The sequence below is a fragment of the Macaca fascicularis genome, chromosome 4, assembly GCF_037993035.2.
Source record: "Macaca fascicularis isolate 582-1 chromosome 4, T2T-MFA8v1.1".
Taxonomy (NCBI): Eukaryota; Metazoa; Chordata; class Mammalia; order Primates; family Cercopithecidae; genus Macaca; species Macaca fascicularis.
In genome coordinates this window covers 139,812,838-139,828,425 of record NC_088378.1, presented here as the reverse complement: position 1 = coordinate 139,828,425, position 15,588 = coordinate 139,812,838, and the positions used below count along the sequence as shown (strand labels likewise).

The 15,588-nt window shown below is 53.4% G+C and overlaps 1 protein-coding gene and 1 long non-coding RNA gene across 24 annotated transcripts in view; one reads left to right on the top strand and one right to left on the bottom strand.

The window, feature by feature from the left end:
• EHMT2 (euchromatic histone lysine methyltransferase 2) overlaps nucleotides 1-15,588 on the bottom strand; it is an 18,638-nt gene extending 3,050 nt beyond the window's left edge. Inside the window, exons 1-25 of one of the 23 annotated variants that reach the window (XM_045390186.2) lie at nucleotides 15,527-15,588; nucleotides 14,814-14,880; nucleotides 14,497-14,715; nucleotides 14,155-14,408; nucleotides 10,397-10,481; nucleotides 10,265-10,305; nucleotides 9,982-10,134; nucleotides 6,735-6,869; nucleotides 6,495-6,609; nucleotides 6,234-6,335; nucleotides 5,866-6,014; nucleotides 5,630-5,773; nucleotides 5,308-5,543; nucleotides 5,046-5,228; nucleotides 4,844-4,926; nucleotides 4,263-4,369; nucleotides 4,043-4,165; nucleotides 3,851-3,952; nucleotides 2,401-2,526; nucleotides 2,155-2,309; nucleotides 1,902-2,069; nucleotides 1,319-1,463; nucleotides 869-946; nucleotides 392-507; nucleotides 197-283 (exon numbers count right to left, since the gene is read on the bottom strand). In XM_045390186.2, coding sequence (XP_045246121.2) covers nucleotides 197-283; nucleotides 392-507; nucleotides 869-946; nucleotides 1,319-1,463; nucleotides 1,902-2,069; nucleotides 2,155-2,309; nucleotides 2,401-2,526; nucleotides 3,851-3,952; nucleotides 4,043-4,165; nucleotides 4,263-4,369; nucleotides 4,844-4,926; nucleotides 5,046-5,228; nucleotides 5,308-5,543; nucleotides 5,630-5,773; nucleotides 5,866-6,014; nucleotides 6,234-6,335; nucleotides 6,495-6,609; nucleotides 6,735-6,869; nucleotides 9,982-10,134; nucleotides 10,265-10,305; nucleotides 10,397-10,481; nucleotides 14,155-14,408; nucleotides 14,497-14,715; nucleotides 14,814-14,880; nucleotides 15,527-15,568 — 3,215 coding nt within the window. In that variant the 5' untranslated portion in view covers nucleotides 15,569-15,588. Of the gene's footprint in view, nucleotides 1-196; nucleotides 284-391; nucleotides 508-868; nucleotides 947-1,318; nucleotides 1,464-1,901; nucleotides 2,070-2,154; nucleotides 2,310-2,400; nucleotides 2,527-3,850; nucleotides 3,953-4,042; nucleotides 4,166-4,262; nucleotides 4,370-4,843; nucleotides 4,927-5,045; nucleotides 5,229-5,307; nucleotides 5,544-5,629; nucleotides 5,774-5,865; nucleotides 6,015-6,233; nucleotides 6,336-6,494; nucleotides 6,610-6,734; nucleotides 6,870-9,981; nucleotides 10,135-10,264; nucleotides 10,306-10,396; nucleotides 10,482-14,154; nucleotides 14,409-14,496; nucleotides 14,716-14,813 lie in introns of all 23 variants that reach the window. The other 22 variants (XM_045390187.2, XM_005553456.4, XM_005553457.4 and 19 more) reach the window with 22 other exon arrangements.
• LOC123572800 (uncharacterized) lies at nucleotides 2,424-3,027 on the top strand. The gene is made up of 2 exons (XR_006697322.3): nucleotides 2,424-2,647; nucleotides 2,770-3,027. It is a non-coding gene; the product is annotated as an uncharacterized lncRNA (long non-coding RNA).

Sequence of the window (15,588 nt, the reverse complement as noted above, 5' to 3'; positions counted from 1 at the left end):
TCTCAGCTGCGGGGATGGGGGTCAGAGGAGGCTGGCTGCTCAACTGCAGGAATAGGGGTCAGAGGAGGCTGGCTAGAGAGTGGCCAGATGGAGACATGTGACTCCTCAGGGCAGGGGGATGAGAGGGAGGCCTAGCAGTCAGCAGTGGCCATGTATCTTCTTCCCACCAGGTGTCAAGGTGCTCCTGGTGACTTACTCGCAGATGAAGGTCCCCTGTGGGATGGTCTGCAGGGCGCGGACCCCCCAGCCCATTTTGGCTGTTCGGTAGAGCTGTAGTCGCACCCTGGGAGTAGGAGAGAGGGCGCTGTTGGGTGGAGGCCCTGGAAAAGCCCCAGGGGCAGGGAGGAAAGGGTGAGGTGGGGAGAGGGTGGGCTGTGGAGCAGGGCCTCACTTGATACCACTCTGTACGACCCGGTTCTTGCAGTTTCTCCAGCAGGAGCACGCCTGGTTACACTCGAAAATCAGCGGGGGCTCAATCTTGTTAAATTCCTGGAGCAATCGCCCATCCTAGGGTGCGGAGGGGAACACAGTGGTTTCACCTTGGGGGCCACCTCAGCTGCCCGCCCAGGAACCCCAAGACTCTACAGAAAAATCCACTGCTGAACCCAACCCAGAGACAGAGAAGATGGGGTTGGGGAGGTCACACAGGCTCTGAGATCCAAGAGCAGGAAATGCAGGAGCATCATCCCTGATTTGCATAGACCTGGGCACACAGCCATGTCCCAGGATTCCCAGGCCTTGCCCCGTCCTCTCAGTCACTTCCCCCACAGGGTAGGTGAAGGACAAGGTCCCAGGGAGCTGGCCTGTTGGAGGCTGGCTCCTCTGAAGGAGGGGCCGGGTGTCTGTGGCCAAGGCAAGGGGCACGCACCTTGTCATACCAGCACCGGATGCTGAGCTGGCCGCACAGGCAGTTGGAGCTGGAGCAGTCGTCCACACACGTGCAGTGCTGGGGCGAGGAGGCAGGGGTCAGCTCAACCCCACGATAGGTCTGGGTTCCTCTACTCTCGGTGCCCCGACCCCCTAACCACTGTCCTCTCTTTGGGGTCCATGTGTTACAACAGTGGGTGGCGATGGTCCGAGGGTGATGGGGAATCAGTATGTTGCTCATGGTGATGTCCCCACGGCTACTGGGAGTTCATATGACACCTTTCTGTGACCCAGGAAAAGGTTCCCTCCCCTGGGGTGGATGCGACCCCACACCAGGGCTCCCTTTCAGCCAACCCTTCCTAGGCCAGGTGCCTTTGTTGGTTTGAAGCTTGTCTAACTGTACTCGGCAGCTCTCGGTGTCCTTTTGGGGAGGCCCCGGCCCCGTACTCACCTGCAGGTGGGTGATGTTGCGGTCAATGTTCATGGTGGACGTCTCACAGTTCTCTGAGATATACTTGTAATCCTCGGGGCAGGACTCCCCGTCCACGCCATTGACACAGGGAATGGGCACGTTCTCATAGCCCCGAGCCACGTCCCTGCAGAAGACGGGGAGAAGGTGATGGCAGGCTGGAACTGGGTGAGGAGCTACTCCAGGTACAGGGAGACAGTTGGGGAGGTTCCTGGGGCTGGGGGCAGGGGAGTAAGGTTGGCAGGTAAGATGCAGGACAGCCAGTTAACGTGGAATTTTTGATAAACAAGAAATAGCTTTTTAGTACACTATGTCCCAAAAATTACACAGGACATTCTCGCACTAAAAAAGTATGCATCTGTGCATCTGAAATTCCAGTTTAACGGGATATCTTCTATTTTTACTTGCTGTATCTGGCAACCCCAGTGGGGAGGGGGCCTGTGGGTGGTTCTGGGGATTCAGTGGTACATGGGGAGGGGTTGGGGAATGTTGTGAGGATGCAACGGAGCCTGGGGAGGGTGGGTGGGGAGGTGGCCTTGGGTGCAGAGAGGGGCCCAGGGCTCACCGGCAGATGATCTTCTCCGTGCGGATGGCCCGATTTCCCACCCCGAGTCGGAGCTTGCGGTTGAGCTGAAGCGCAAACCACACGTCGGAGCGCTCGGGAGTCAGGTCCCATGCTGTGTCCCCCTCCTTGTTCCGCAGCTCAGGGTTGGCCCCACGTGACAGGAATAACCTGAAGAGGGGACAAGGTGCCCAATGTGGGGTCTGAGGCTGCAAGAAGTGGGGGCAGGGGCATCAAGGGCGGGGCAGGGGCTCACAGCACGCAGTCATGGTAGCTCTCCCGGGCTGCGATGTGCAGGGGGGTGTCCCCATGGTAGTTGACAGCATGGAGGTCGCAGCGCGCATTCAGAAGGACTTCGGCGATGGCGGCGCTGCCCGTGAAGGAGGCCCAGTGCAGGCAGATGTTCTCCTCCTGTGGAGATAGGAGGGGAACAGATGAGGTGCAGGCAGCTGGGCCCTTGAATCCAGCCTCCACCTTGCTCAGGGGCCTGGGGCTGCCCTACCTCAACCAAACTCTCACTCACGTTGTCAGTGAGGGTGACGTCGGCGCCCCGCGTCAGTAGCATGCGGATCACCTCGATGTGCTTGTGCTCTGCAGCCCAGATGATGGGCGTCCACCCCCCACTGTCCTGTGGGTGGGAAGGGAGTGAGGGTGGGGGCGGCTGGGCCTGCTCACCAAAGCTGCAAATGGTCAAGATTGGCTGTGTGTGTGAATCCCAGCTCCACCATTCACGAGCTGTGGGACCCGGGGTAAGTCACTTAACGTCTCTGGGTCATAGTTTCTTCATCTAAAAAATGGGACTAGTAGTGCCTACTGCCTGATGCCGGAGAGAAAGTAAAGTGAGTAATTGTTCTCTTTCCAAAAAATACAGCCAGGAGCTGGTCATGGAGGCGCGTGCCTGTAGTCCCAGCTACTCATGTGACTGAGATGGGAGTGTCGCTTGAGCCCAGGATTTCGAGAATGCAGTGAACTATGACTGTCTGTGAATTGCTACTGTACTTCAGCCTGGGTGACACAGCAAGACTCTGTCTCTTAAAACAAAAAACAAACAAAAATTTCCTCAGTCTGCCCATTCACAAGTCCTAGAAGCAGTGACCACCCAGTAATAATAAACACTCCGAGGTCCATAGACTATTCTCTAAAACATGTTTCTGGCCGGCGCAGTGGCCAGATCACGCCTGTAATCCCAGCACGCTGGGAGGCCGAGGTGGGTGGATCATGAGGTCAGGAGTTCAAGATCAGCCTGGCCAATATGGTGAAAATCCATCTCTACTAAAAATACAAAAATTAGCTGGGCACGGTGGCTGGTGCCTATAATCCCAGCTACTCAGGAGGCTGAGGCAAGAGAATCACTTGAACCCAGGAGGTGGAGGTTGCAGTGAGCCAAGATCACGCAATTGCACTCCAGCCTGGGCAACAGAGCAAGACTCCATCTCAAAAAAAAAAAAAAAGAAAAGAAAAAAAAAGTTTCCCATAAAGGAAGCAGAGTTTCTTAGAGAAATGGTGGATGCTGAGTCAGGGGCAGGAAATGTGCTGAAAGGTCAGGACGCTCTCAAAGGCCACTGGGTCATGTCACGGCCACAGAGGCCTCTTGAAGGGGCTTCTCCTAGATAATGATGGAATAATTCAAAGACTGAGAAGAATCCCAATAAATGACGAAAACACATCCAATGTATGACAACCTGAGAGTTAAAAAAGCCTCACTGGACACTTTCAGAGATGAAGGCAGGAACTGATTATTCTGAAGCTTGATCAAGAGAAAGAAACAAGAAAAAGAAAAGAATGAAGAGAAATACAAATGAGGAAGAAAGCAAGGGGGACAGACACAAGCGGCCTGAGGCAGAGTGAAAGGGCCAGAGGTCAGATGTAGAAAGGGGGCCCAAAGTCTGAGGCCGAGCCAAGGAACCCAGGCACCAGGGAGCCGGAGGAGCTGCGCTGGGTGGGCCACTGACCTGGGCGTTGACGTCCACCTGTCCTGTGCTCAGCAGCAGACTGACCATCTCCAAGTTCCCGATTTTGGCTGCGTGGTGGAGGCAGGTGGAGCCGTCCTCCTCCTGAGGGAGACATGGGCAAATGAGTCTCCGGCTGGCACCCCAAACCTGGTCCCTGACTCCGGGGCCACGCCCTGCTGCCTGCATGCACACCTTGCTATAGACACAGCCACCACGCTGCACCATGTAACGGGCCACCTCCAGGTGGTTGTTCACCACGGCCTCCATCAGTGGCGTCCGCTGCTGTTTGTCCACTGCGTTTATGTTGGCTCCAGCCTGTGAGGGGGCAGGAGGGCTGGCACCAGGGAGGCATGGGGCAGGGGAGGGGCCTAAGGGCCTGGTGAATGAGGCATGGGGCCGGGCCCGTGCTGACCTGCAGCAGCACATGGCAGATCTCCACGGAGCCCTTCTGGGCGGCTGCATGCAGGGGCGTGCGCTTGCTCTGCTGGTCGCTCTGGAAGTTGGGGTCCAGGTTGTCCACTGCGGGGAGAGCCCGCCACACCGGGAGAGGGAGGGACAAGTGGTAAGCAAGCTAGGGGGCAGGTGGCACTTCTTTCAGGAAGGCTTCTCAGAGCCCCAAGTTGGGTCAGGGCCCCTCCTGGCATTCTCTGGGCTTGCCTCCACCACGGCATTTATCAGAATAAGGAGTCAAAGGCATCAGCTCTGCCTGAATTCAAACCCTGCCTTGCTTCTCAGTACCGCTGTGCACTGTGCAACGTCCCTAACCTCCCTGTGCAAGCCAAGGCTAACAAGTATAAGCACTCAGAACAGGACCCAGCACCTATGAGTCACCACCGTTCCCATCGTCACGGGTTATGTGTGTCTTTTCCCCACCACACTAAGTCCTTCAGGGCAAGGACTATATCCTTCATGACTACTCCTGGCCCTGTGCCCAGTGCCTGGTATATACATGGAACTTGGTCAAGGTCTGCTGAAGGAATAGGTGGCACTCACACAGCATCAGGATCACCTTCTGCAGCTCGCCCTGCTTCACGGACAGGTACAACTGCCGAGGGTGGAAACGGAGCTTCTTCCGCCTGCCAAGGGAGCACGGGAGTGGGGAGAGAAGGGGAGCTCCTCAGATTCCAGCATCAGTCTTGACACTGCTCCTCTGGCCTCAGCCCCAGTTACTGTGCCTGAACAACTCCCCACTCACCTCTCTGACTCCTGGATGACCAGGGCCTTTTCCAAGGCCTCCCGGCCTGGCCCCAGTGGCAGCCCCACGGCTGAAAGGCAGCCCCCATTGGGCAGGGTCAGGGAGGGCCCTGAGCTGTCGATGGTGTCAGCCAGGGGATCGCAGGGTGGGCGCCGGGGCTCCCCATGCCCTCGCATCCGGGCGCTGTGGAAGAAGGAGCTCATGTCCAGGAACAATAGTGATGGGGCAGGGAACAGACAGTAGAGAAGGGGGAGGCCAGTACCTGGGCTGAGAAGTGTCTGCTCTCCCGGGGGCATCCTGGGACAGGGGTGGGGGTGCAGGAGCTGCAGCACCAGCCGGTGGGGTCACCCCATCACCCCGGGGGATGGTCACTTCTTGAGCTTCAGAAGCATCCTCCCCACAGTGGGGACAGAAGACCATCCCATTCAGCTGAGACACACAGGCCTTGTGGAAGCGGTGGGCCACACGGAAGTCAGGGTGGCATTCCAGGAAGGTGCCCTGGGAGCAGGGAAACGACATGGTCAGGTTGCCGGGGCCCCGTCTGCCATGGGGCATTCTACCTGTCTGCCCCACTGGTCACTCACCGCCGTGCAGAAGTAGCCGCAGCCCGGGCAGCAGTGGTGTTTGACCATGCGGGCGCGGTGGGTCTCACAGAGCACCATCAGGGCCACGCGGCTGGATGGCCTCATGGTCTCCCGCTTGAGGATGGCGGCATTGCAGCCTGACAGCTGTGCGTGGTGAGGATGGGTGAGAAGAAAGGGTGAGGCTGGGGCCCGGGACTGGACGCCCTGGCACCTCTCCCACCAGCCCACGGCCCCACCTCTCCGTCCACACTCTCGGTGGCCATGCACTTGTGCCCCGCCCTCTCGCTGATACGGTCGATTTTGGGTGCCTCCATGCGGCAGCTGCACAGGGGCAACTCCTCAAACCCTCGCTCTGTCTCCAGCGAAGATGTGTCATTGGACACCCCTTGGACGGAGAAAAAGAGGAGCTGAGGGAGGCCCTGAACTTCACCCATTGGGACCCCTGGCGGGTCCTGTCACTCCCTCCCTACCTCACCCCCATGCCCCAGAACCCCTAAAGCCTGGCCATGGACACCCCGGCTCTGGCGTGGTTCCCCTCCTTCCCTTTCCCTCCTGCCCTGAGGTTGCCCCCTAGTGGCTCCCTGTCCCGGCAATTGGCAATTACCAGCGTGGTTGGGGGAGAGGGTCCCCTCGCTGGGCAGCTCCAGGGACCCCAGAGGGACCTCCATGTACTCACTGGGGCCTGAGGAGCCCACACCATTCACTCCTGACACAGAGACAGAGAGAGTGAGAGTGCGAGCTCACAGGTGCCTGGACGCGTGGGTACATGCAGGTGGACATGCGAGAGCGTGTGTGTGCGTGCACACACTCTGGGGGCTGGGCGGGGGCTGGAGGAGGGCACCCAAAAGCAGCAGAGCCTCCTTACCTCGTGGCTCCTTGGCCCGCGGAGGCTCCCGCTTGCGCCGTTTCCGAGATGGCTTCACCCATGGGCTGTCTTTTCGCCACTTCTTCTTGGCCTTGCGCCGGCCACTGGAACCACTCTGGGAAGGGGGAGGAGGAGGAGTTACGAACCCTCACCCCAAGGGGGCCCCCCAACACCTTCAGGACCAGACCACCAGCCCCACAGTCTCCCACTCCTCTGGAGATATCAGCCTCCGTCTCTTACCCTATCTGACTGATTCCCTGACTCCTCATCTTCCTCTTCTTCTTCCTCTTCCTCCTCCTCTTCCTCCTCTTCTTCTTCCTCCTCTTCTTCCTCCTCCTCTTCACTTAGTTGTTCAGTTAGAGCTTCAACTTCAGACTGGGAGAGAGGCAGAACAGGACATATCCAATCCCCAGGACTCAGACAATGAGATAGATTAAAAAAACCACCACCACCATTGCCCCCCGCCACTACCCACAGATGGCTGCTGGGGAAGATGAGTGTGGGTAGGAGAGGAGAAAAAGGGCCACATAAAGAGAGGGTGCATGGACTATTACACAGTAGTGAAAAAGGTGCCACAGTTATAGACAGCAATGTACACAGATCTTGGTAATGTGACATTAAATTAAAAAACAAAAAACAAGTACCAGAAGATAAACATAGTTTGATCCCCCTTTTATGATGTTCATAAACAGGCAAGACCACCAATGGTTGCTAAAAACACTAGACATGAAGCTCATGAGAAATTTTATATGAAATGTTCAGGCTGCCATCACCTGAACCCACTGGTCAATCTTATCACTAAGAAAAATGACCATATGAGATGTTCCATGCATCCTGATGTGATGTGGCCAGAAGCACTTGCACCCACTGTCAAGTCTTCTTGGCACCTGAAGTCGATTACGCCTCTAGATCTACCAGTTTACAAGAAATATGGGCAGAGAGGATGTGTCAATCTCTACCCAAACAGCCAACGTCATACAGAATGTGAAAAATTCTATACAACTGACCTGGTTTGACAAATAAATGGCAAGAAAAAAATGTCTTTCTTATTTATTTATTGAGTTTCGCTCTTGTTGCCCAGGCTGCAGTGCAATAGTGTGATCTCAGCTCACTGCAACCTCCACCTCTGGGTTCAAGCAATTCTCCTGCCTCAGCCTCCCAAGTAGCTGGGATTACAGGTGCCTGCGACCACACCCAGCTAAGTTTTGTATTTTTATTAGGGATGGGTTTTCACCATGTTGGCCAGGCTGGTCTCCTGACCTCAGGTGACCCACCTGCCTCCCAAAGTGCTGGGATTACAAGCGTGAGCCACCACGCCTGGCCAGAAATTTTTTTTTTAGAAGATGGGGAAACCAGGCAGGTGTGGTGGCTCATGCTTGTAATTCCAGTGCTTTGGGAGGCTGAGGTGGGCAGATCACAAGATCAGGAGTTTGAGACCAGCCTGGCCAACATAGTGAAATCCTGTCTCTACTAAAAATACGAAAAATGAGCTGGGTGTGGTGGCGGGTGCCTATAATTCCAGCTACTTGGGAGACTGAGACAGGAGAATTGCTTGAACTCAGGAGGCGGAGCTTGCAGTGAGCCAAGATCGTGCCACTGCACTCCAGCCTGGGCCACAGTGTGAGACTCCATCTCAAAACACAAAAACAAACAAACAAACAAACAAACAAAAAGAAGATGGGGAAACCTAAATACCAAGAGAGACCTAAGACAAATTTTTTTTTTTTTTGAGATGGTATTTTGCTCTTGTTGCCCAGGCTGGAGTGCAATGGCACGATCTTGGCTCACTGCAACCTCCGCCTTCCAGGTTCAAGTGATTCTCCTGCCTCAGCCTCCTGAGTAGCTGGGATTACAGGCATGCACCACCACGCCCAGCTAATTTTGTATTTTTTTAGTAGAGACGGGGTTTCTCCATGTTGGTCAGGCTGGTCTCGAACTCCTGACCTCATGTGATCCGCCCGCCTCGGCCTCCCAAAGTGCTGGGATTACAGGCGTGAGTCACCACGCCCGGCCGACCTAAGACAAATGTTAATCAAATCAAGGTGCGGGCCTCATTTGGATCTTGACAAAAACCCATTTATGAGAGCTGAGGAAATGTGAAGACTGACAGGATATTTGATGGTATTAAGAAATCAGTAGGCCAGGCGCGGTGGCTCAAGCCTGTAATCCCAGCACTTTGGGAGGCCGAGACGGGCAGATGACGAGGTCAGGAGATCGAGACCATCCTGGCTAAAACGGTGAAACCCCGTCTCTACTAAAAAATACAAAAAACTAGCCGGGCGAGGTGGCAGGCGCCTGTAGTCCCAGCTACTCGGGAGGCTGAGGCAGGAGAATGGCTTGAACCCGGGAGGCGGAGCTTGCAGTGAGCTGAGATCCGGCCCCTGCACTCCAGCCTGGGCAACAGAGCAAGACTCCGTCTCAAAAAAAAAAAAAAAAAAAAAAAAAGAAATCAGTAATTTTTTTTAGGTGTGAAAACAGTAGTGTAGTGATGTTGAACGACAAAAAGAGGCCTTATATTTTTATATATATATATGGAAATACATTTACGTAAAATGATACAAGGTCTGGGACTTGCTTTAAAATAACCTAGTACGTGTGTGTGTTGGGAGAAGTACAGATGGGTCAAGATGGGCTGTGTACTGATAATGGCTGGAGCTGTGTGATGGGTACACGGGGATTTCCTATTCTACTCTTTTGATAATGCTTGCAAGTTTTCATGATAAAACGTTAAATAAAAGGCAAAACTAGACAGACTAAACATTCTACTGTGTAGGCAAACATAAGATAAAACCAGACAAAGAGCAACGAATAAGCAAATAAATGACAATGGAATGCTTTTGAATTTTATATAAACAGTATAATGTATGTTTAAAAAAAGTGCTCTCTGGTCATTTCCTTTTTTGTTTTCTTTTTTTAAACAGTACATGTTTGTTTAATGATCATTTCATTAGCTGATAAAAAAAAAATCGTAAATCCAATGTGCAGGGTGGTGGCCACCTTTGTGGATGAAATGGGCAGAGCGTACATTGAAAATGAGTTGCAGTTGGGTGCGGTGGCTCACGCCTGTAATCCCAACCCTTTGGGAGGCCGAGATGGGTGGATCAACTAAAGTCAGGAGTTAGAGACCAGCCTGGCCCACAAGGGGAAACCCCGTCTCTACTAAAAATACAAAAATTATCCGGGCGTGGTGGTGGGCGCCTGTAATCCCAGCGACTTGGGAGGCTGAGGCAGGAGAATTGCTTTAACCCTGGAGGCAGAGGTTGCAGTGAGCCCAGATTGTGATATTGCACTCCAGCCTGGGAGACAGAGCAAGACTCTGTCTCCCCCTCCCAAAAAAAGGAGTTACAGACAGCATGGGGCAATGACTTAGTGGATGTTCAGAGGTAAAAAGGACAGAAAGGAGAAAAACAGGGAACAAGGAAGACTGGACAGTAAACCCCAGCCCTGGGGGAGCACTGGCGGGGAGGGCGGACCAGCTCTGCCTCACCTTGCTGTCGGAGTCCACGCGCTCATCCACAGAGTAGGAATCATAGTAGAGACTGAAGTCATCACCCACCACCGTCTCCCACTCCTCCAGGGACCCGGAGTCCCCTTTCGCCAGGGTCACTTCTGAACGCCGGGCAGAACCTAACTCCTCCGACTAGAAAAAGATCAGAAAAATTGAGGCCACTGACACCCTGCCCATTTCTATTGAGGATGGGATGCAGACCCACTTCTGAGCCTCCCTCAGAGCAGCCCCCCGGGGTAGAGGCTCTGCCTCTGCTGCTCACCAGGCCACCTCCTGAGTTCAGCTTCCTCCTTTTGGCCACATCTGGAAGAAGAGAGAGAATGGTGTGGGGTCTATCACTGAAACCTTCAGAACAGGCCACATCAAGCCACCGGGGGTGGGGTATAGGACTGACCTGAGGTCACCTTTCCCAGTGAGTGGACATCGTCACTCATGCGGAAATGCTGTACTTCAGGGGGCCGCTTCTCAGGGACCGGGGGCTGCGGGCCGAGAGGGAGCACACTGAGGGTCAGAGAGCACCTACAGTTTTGCCTGGGTTAGCCTGGAGCCCCAGGCGGGGGTGGGATAGTGAGCCACACCTCCAAATGCCATGTGAGGCTCCAGTAGCCACAAAGTGGCAACCATGGGTGCTATTTCCTCAGAGGAAGAGTGTCAAGCACACTAACACTCACTTATCTCTGCAACTATGCAGAGCAGGCCCTTTTCCATTTTACAGATGAGAAAACAAAGCTGAACAAAGTTAAAAGTCCTTTTATATGTGGCCATGTACACAGCAGGACCATTCACAACAGCTGAGTGCGAAGCAACGCAAGTGCCACTGACAGATGAATGGATAAGCAAAATGTGGCATTTATACGCAATGGAATGACATTCAGCCATTAAAAGGAAAGATATACTTTTTTTAAGAGATAAGGTCTCATTATGTTACCCAGGCTGGAGTGCAGTGGCATGACCATGGCTCACTTCGGCCTTGAACTGGGCTCGAGCCATCCTCCTGCCTCTGCTTCCTGGGAAGCTGGGATTACAGGCACATGTCACAATGCCCAACTAATGTTTTCTTAATTTTTTTTTGGTAGAAAAGAGGTCTTGCCATTTTGCCCAGGCTGGTCTTGAACTCCTGGTGTCAAGCGATCCTCCCCAGAAAGTACAGGATTACAGGTGTGAGTCACTGGGCCTGGCCTTTGAAAAATTCTTTTAAACTGCTTTTAGAGATGGGGTCTTGGTACGCTGCCCAGGTGAAAGGAAAGAAATTCTGACATGCTACAACATAGATGAACCTTAAGGACATTATGCTAAGTGAAATAAGCCAGTCACAAAAGGATAAATACTGTATGATTATACTTAGATGAGGTACTTAGTCAAATTTATAGAGAAAGAAAGGACAATGGTCCTTGCCAAGGGCTAGGGGGTGGAGGGAATGGAGAACTACTTTTTAATGGATACAAAGTTTCAGTTTTACAAGATGAGTTATGGTGACTGATGACTGCACATGATGGAAGTATTTACCATTAAATTATACACTTAAAAATGTTTTTTATTTTATTTTTTAATTTTTAGATGGAGTCTTACTCTGTCGCCAATGCTGGAGTGCAGTGGCGTGATCTCAGCTCACTGCAGCCTCCACCTCCCAGGTTTAAGCATTTCTCTCACCTCTGCCTCCCGAGTAGCTGGAACTACAGGAACACGCCACCATGCCCTGCTAATTTTTGTATTTTTTTTTAGATGGAGTTTTGCTCTTGTTGTCCAGGCTGGAGTGCAATGGCAGGATCTCGGCTAACTACAACCTCCGCCTCCTGGGTTCAACCCATTCTCCTGCCTCAGCCTCCCAAGTAGCGGGGGGTTATAGTCATATACCACCATGCTCGGTTCATTTTGTTTTTTTTTTTTTTGAGATGGAGTCTCGCTCTGTCGCCCAGGCTGGAGTGCAGTGGCCGGATCTCAGCTCACTGCAAGCTCCGCCTCCCGGGTTCACGCCATTCTCCTGCCTCAGCCTCCCGAGCAGCTGGGACTACAGGCGCCTGCCACCTCGCTTGGCTAGTTTTTTTTTGTATTTTTTAGTAGAGATGGGGTTTCACCATGTTAGCCAGGATGGTCTCGATCTTCTGACCTCGTGATCCACCCGTCTCGGCCTCCCAAAGTGCTGGGATTACAGGCGTGAGCCACCCCACCCGGCCATAATTTTGTATTTTTAATAGAGATGGGGTTTCACCATGTTTGTCAGGCTGGTCTCAAACTCCTGCCCTCAGGTGATACACCTGCCTCGGCCTCCCAAAGTGCTGGAATTACAGGCGTGAGCCACCCGGCCTGGCCTAATTTTTGTATTTTTAGTAGAGACAGGGCTTCACTATGTTGGCCAGGCTGATCTCGAACTCCTGACTTCAGGTAATCCTCCCACCTCGGCCTCCAAAGTGCTGGGATTACAGGCGTGAGCCACTGTGCACGGCCTAAAAATGTTTTTTAGATGGTAAATTTTATGTGACACCAGTCCCCTCTTATCCAGTTTATCAGCAGTGATGGTGGCATATTGTTAGAATTGTGCTATTTTATTTTGAGTCTCGCTCTGTTGCCCAGGTTGAACTGCAGTGGCACAATCTTGGCTCACTGCAAGTGATTCTCCTGCTTCAGCCTCTCGAGTAGCTGGGATTACAGGCACACGCCACCATGCCTGGCCAATTTATTATTATCATTATTATTTTAGTTAGAGACAGGGTTTGGCCATGTTGACCAGGCTGGTCTCGAACTCCTGACCTCAAGTGATTGCTGGCCTTGGCCTCTGAAAGTGTTGAGATTATAGGCAAGTCACGCCCAGCCTATTGTTATAATCATGCTATTATGTTATTGTTGTTAATCTCTCACTGTATCTAATTTATAAATTCAATTTTTCTTTTCTTCCCTATTTTTTACAAAATGAACTGCAACTATAAAAATTAACGTTTATCATAGTGAGAAAGGAAAAGTAGCTCATAGCAATCTGTGCTATGCGAAGCAGGCAAAATTTATCAGGCTCAGAGAGAAGTGAGTATGGAACCTAATTAGGGCCCATGCCTGGAGGCAACTGCTTAAAGGCATTTTGTATCTGACTAGGGTGCTGCTTTACCCATTATCTTCATGTGCATAGTATCTGTGAGACAAAGAACAATGTATAGCAGATCAATAGCTTGTTATTCTAATGTAAACTTCTGGTAAACAATTTAGGAACTGCCTCTTCTTTTCCTTTATGTTTTATTTTTTCAATATTTTAAAAAATTTTTATCTTTTTTCTTTTTTTTCTTTTTGTGGCTCCTTCCAGAGCAGGGCTAACTCCTAGGCAGTGTGCCCAGAGTCAGCCTGTTTTTTTTCAATATCTTCATGTCATCCAATCTTCTTTTCCTTTAAAAACCTACTTGTGGGCTGGTTGTGGTGGCTTGCACCTGTAATCCCAGCACTTTGCGAGGCCAAAGCAGGAAGACTGCGGAAGCCCAGCAGTTTGAGACCAGCCCAGGTAACTTAGTGAAACTGTCTTCAAAACCAAAACACAACAAACAAACAAACAAACAACCCTATTTGTAACCGCTGCTAATCAGAGTGTATTTTCAGGGCAACTTGAATCTTTGCTCCTGAAGGCTGTCCTCAAAACCTGCCCAAATATATTCTACTTAATGTTAAGTTTCCTCAGTTTTTTTCTTTAGGTCAACAATTGGTATGACCCAGTAACCCTAGAACTTGGTCATAAAGCTTCTGGGCCTCTGGGGCCCTTGCCACTTCCCTCCTCTATTATTTCTGTGGCCCTCATCTCCTTTCCCACTGGGATTCCCATGAAAAACTTTACAAATAGAGCAGTGACAGTTGAGTTCCCCAAGGGCTTGCTTTGAGGTAGAAAGGAAGAGTGGTTTGAAATTCCCTTACCTTGTCATTATCATAAGAGTAATTAAGACATTAACTGTATAATTGACTCTTTAACATCAAACTCTCACCACCCAAGAATGTAAACTGCAGAAAGAGAAGAACCTGTCTGTTGGTTCACAGATTAAGCACAGCCTAATATTTGATACACAGTAGCCCCTCGTTTAAACATGTGAATGAGTAAATGGAGTAGAAGCCTTACATGAAACTGTAAAAGAGCTCTCACCAAAGGTTTATGGTTGATTATCCTATCTCTCCCATCCCACTCACCTGTCCATTTCCTGGTTTGGACATGGTTTTGCGGGCTCGGTGGACCTTGGGCTGTCCCTCTGGGCTAGTGGTGGCTGGAGGGGGTTCAGGCCCTGCTGCTGCAGCTCCCTGGGCTCCCGGCATACTCAGCAGCCTCATAGCCAAACTCTGGACAGATGGAGGTGATTTTCCCGCCCCTGTCATTGACATCTTGGCCCGGCTAGGACACGAACCCCCCTTGCTGGGGGAAGAGGGGAATGACTTTGTGGCATGGCCTAAAAAACAGGCAAGTAGAAGGCAAGATAAGAAGGAAAGCAGAGTCAGAAACTTCCCACCCACCCCCCAGGCTACCCAGCCTCTCACCCAGCAGGATCCGGCCCCCATGGAGGTCCCCATCTCCCTCAAGATTCTCGGATTCATCCCCAATGAGTGGTGTAGCCCCTACAGGGGTGTCAGCCCCCTCATCGCCAACAGTGACAGTGACAGAGGCTGGAGATGAGGGGCCAGCAGGCTCCAGGGAGTCGGGGGTGGCCTTGGGCAGGGTCTCTTCACTACGAGGGGTGTCCCCCAAAGAGCCATGAACTGTAGAGGAAGAGAAAAAGTTCAGAGCTAAGGGCTCCGGAGATCCTGTGTCTAGGGAAGGTGACGGTCCAATTGGGGCCCGTTTTAACTGCACTCACCTCTCTCGGTGGCTCCTCTGGTTTCCTTCTCCAGCAGCAGCGCCCCCATCTCAGCGGGGGCCTCCCCCTGGGAGGGGAGACAAGGGACAGGAGGGCTGGTCAGCCCAGTAGAGAGTTGGGGGGTCCAGGATGCCTGGGCCCTGGGAAGAGAGAGTAGGCTCCGGGGCCTACCTCTTCCTCTATGGGGCCCCCCTCTTCCGCGGCCTCGGCTGCCCGGAGGGGCCGCACGACCCCTCCCCCGGGCCCGCATCAACCCCCTCCCTCTCGGTAGACCCCGCATCTCTGGGGCCGAGAAAAGAGGAGGGGGCGGGGGCGGGGCCTCCGTGCCCCGGCCCCGCCCCCTCCTCCCGGCTGCACGCGCCGCTCCCCCTTTGTCCCCCAGGCCGCGGGGACCCCGGGCACCAACCCCTCCAGCACCCGCTGCCCCCCAGCCCGGTGGACGGCCCCTCGTGCCCCTCACGCGTGCTCCTGGGGCCCCGGCGCCCGCCGCCCACTCAGGGGCAGCCGGCGGCTGCACGCGCGCCTCCGTGCCCACTCCCCCCACCTCCCACCCCCTGGTCCCCTCATCCGCCCCCGGTGCTGGCCCCCCGGATTGCTGGAAGTCCCGCCCGGGCCCCCCGGCCCCGTTGCACCCCCGGAGCATTGCACGGGCGCGCGCTTCCCCCGGGCGCGCGCGCGGGCATGCACCCGCCTCTCCCCCTCCCCTTCCGCACCTCGGCGGCCGCCGCCGCTGCAGCTCCCGCCGCCGCCGCCATCGCCGCTTGCGCGGGGGGCC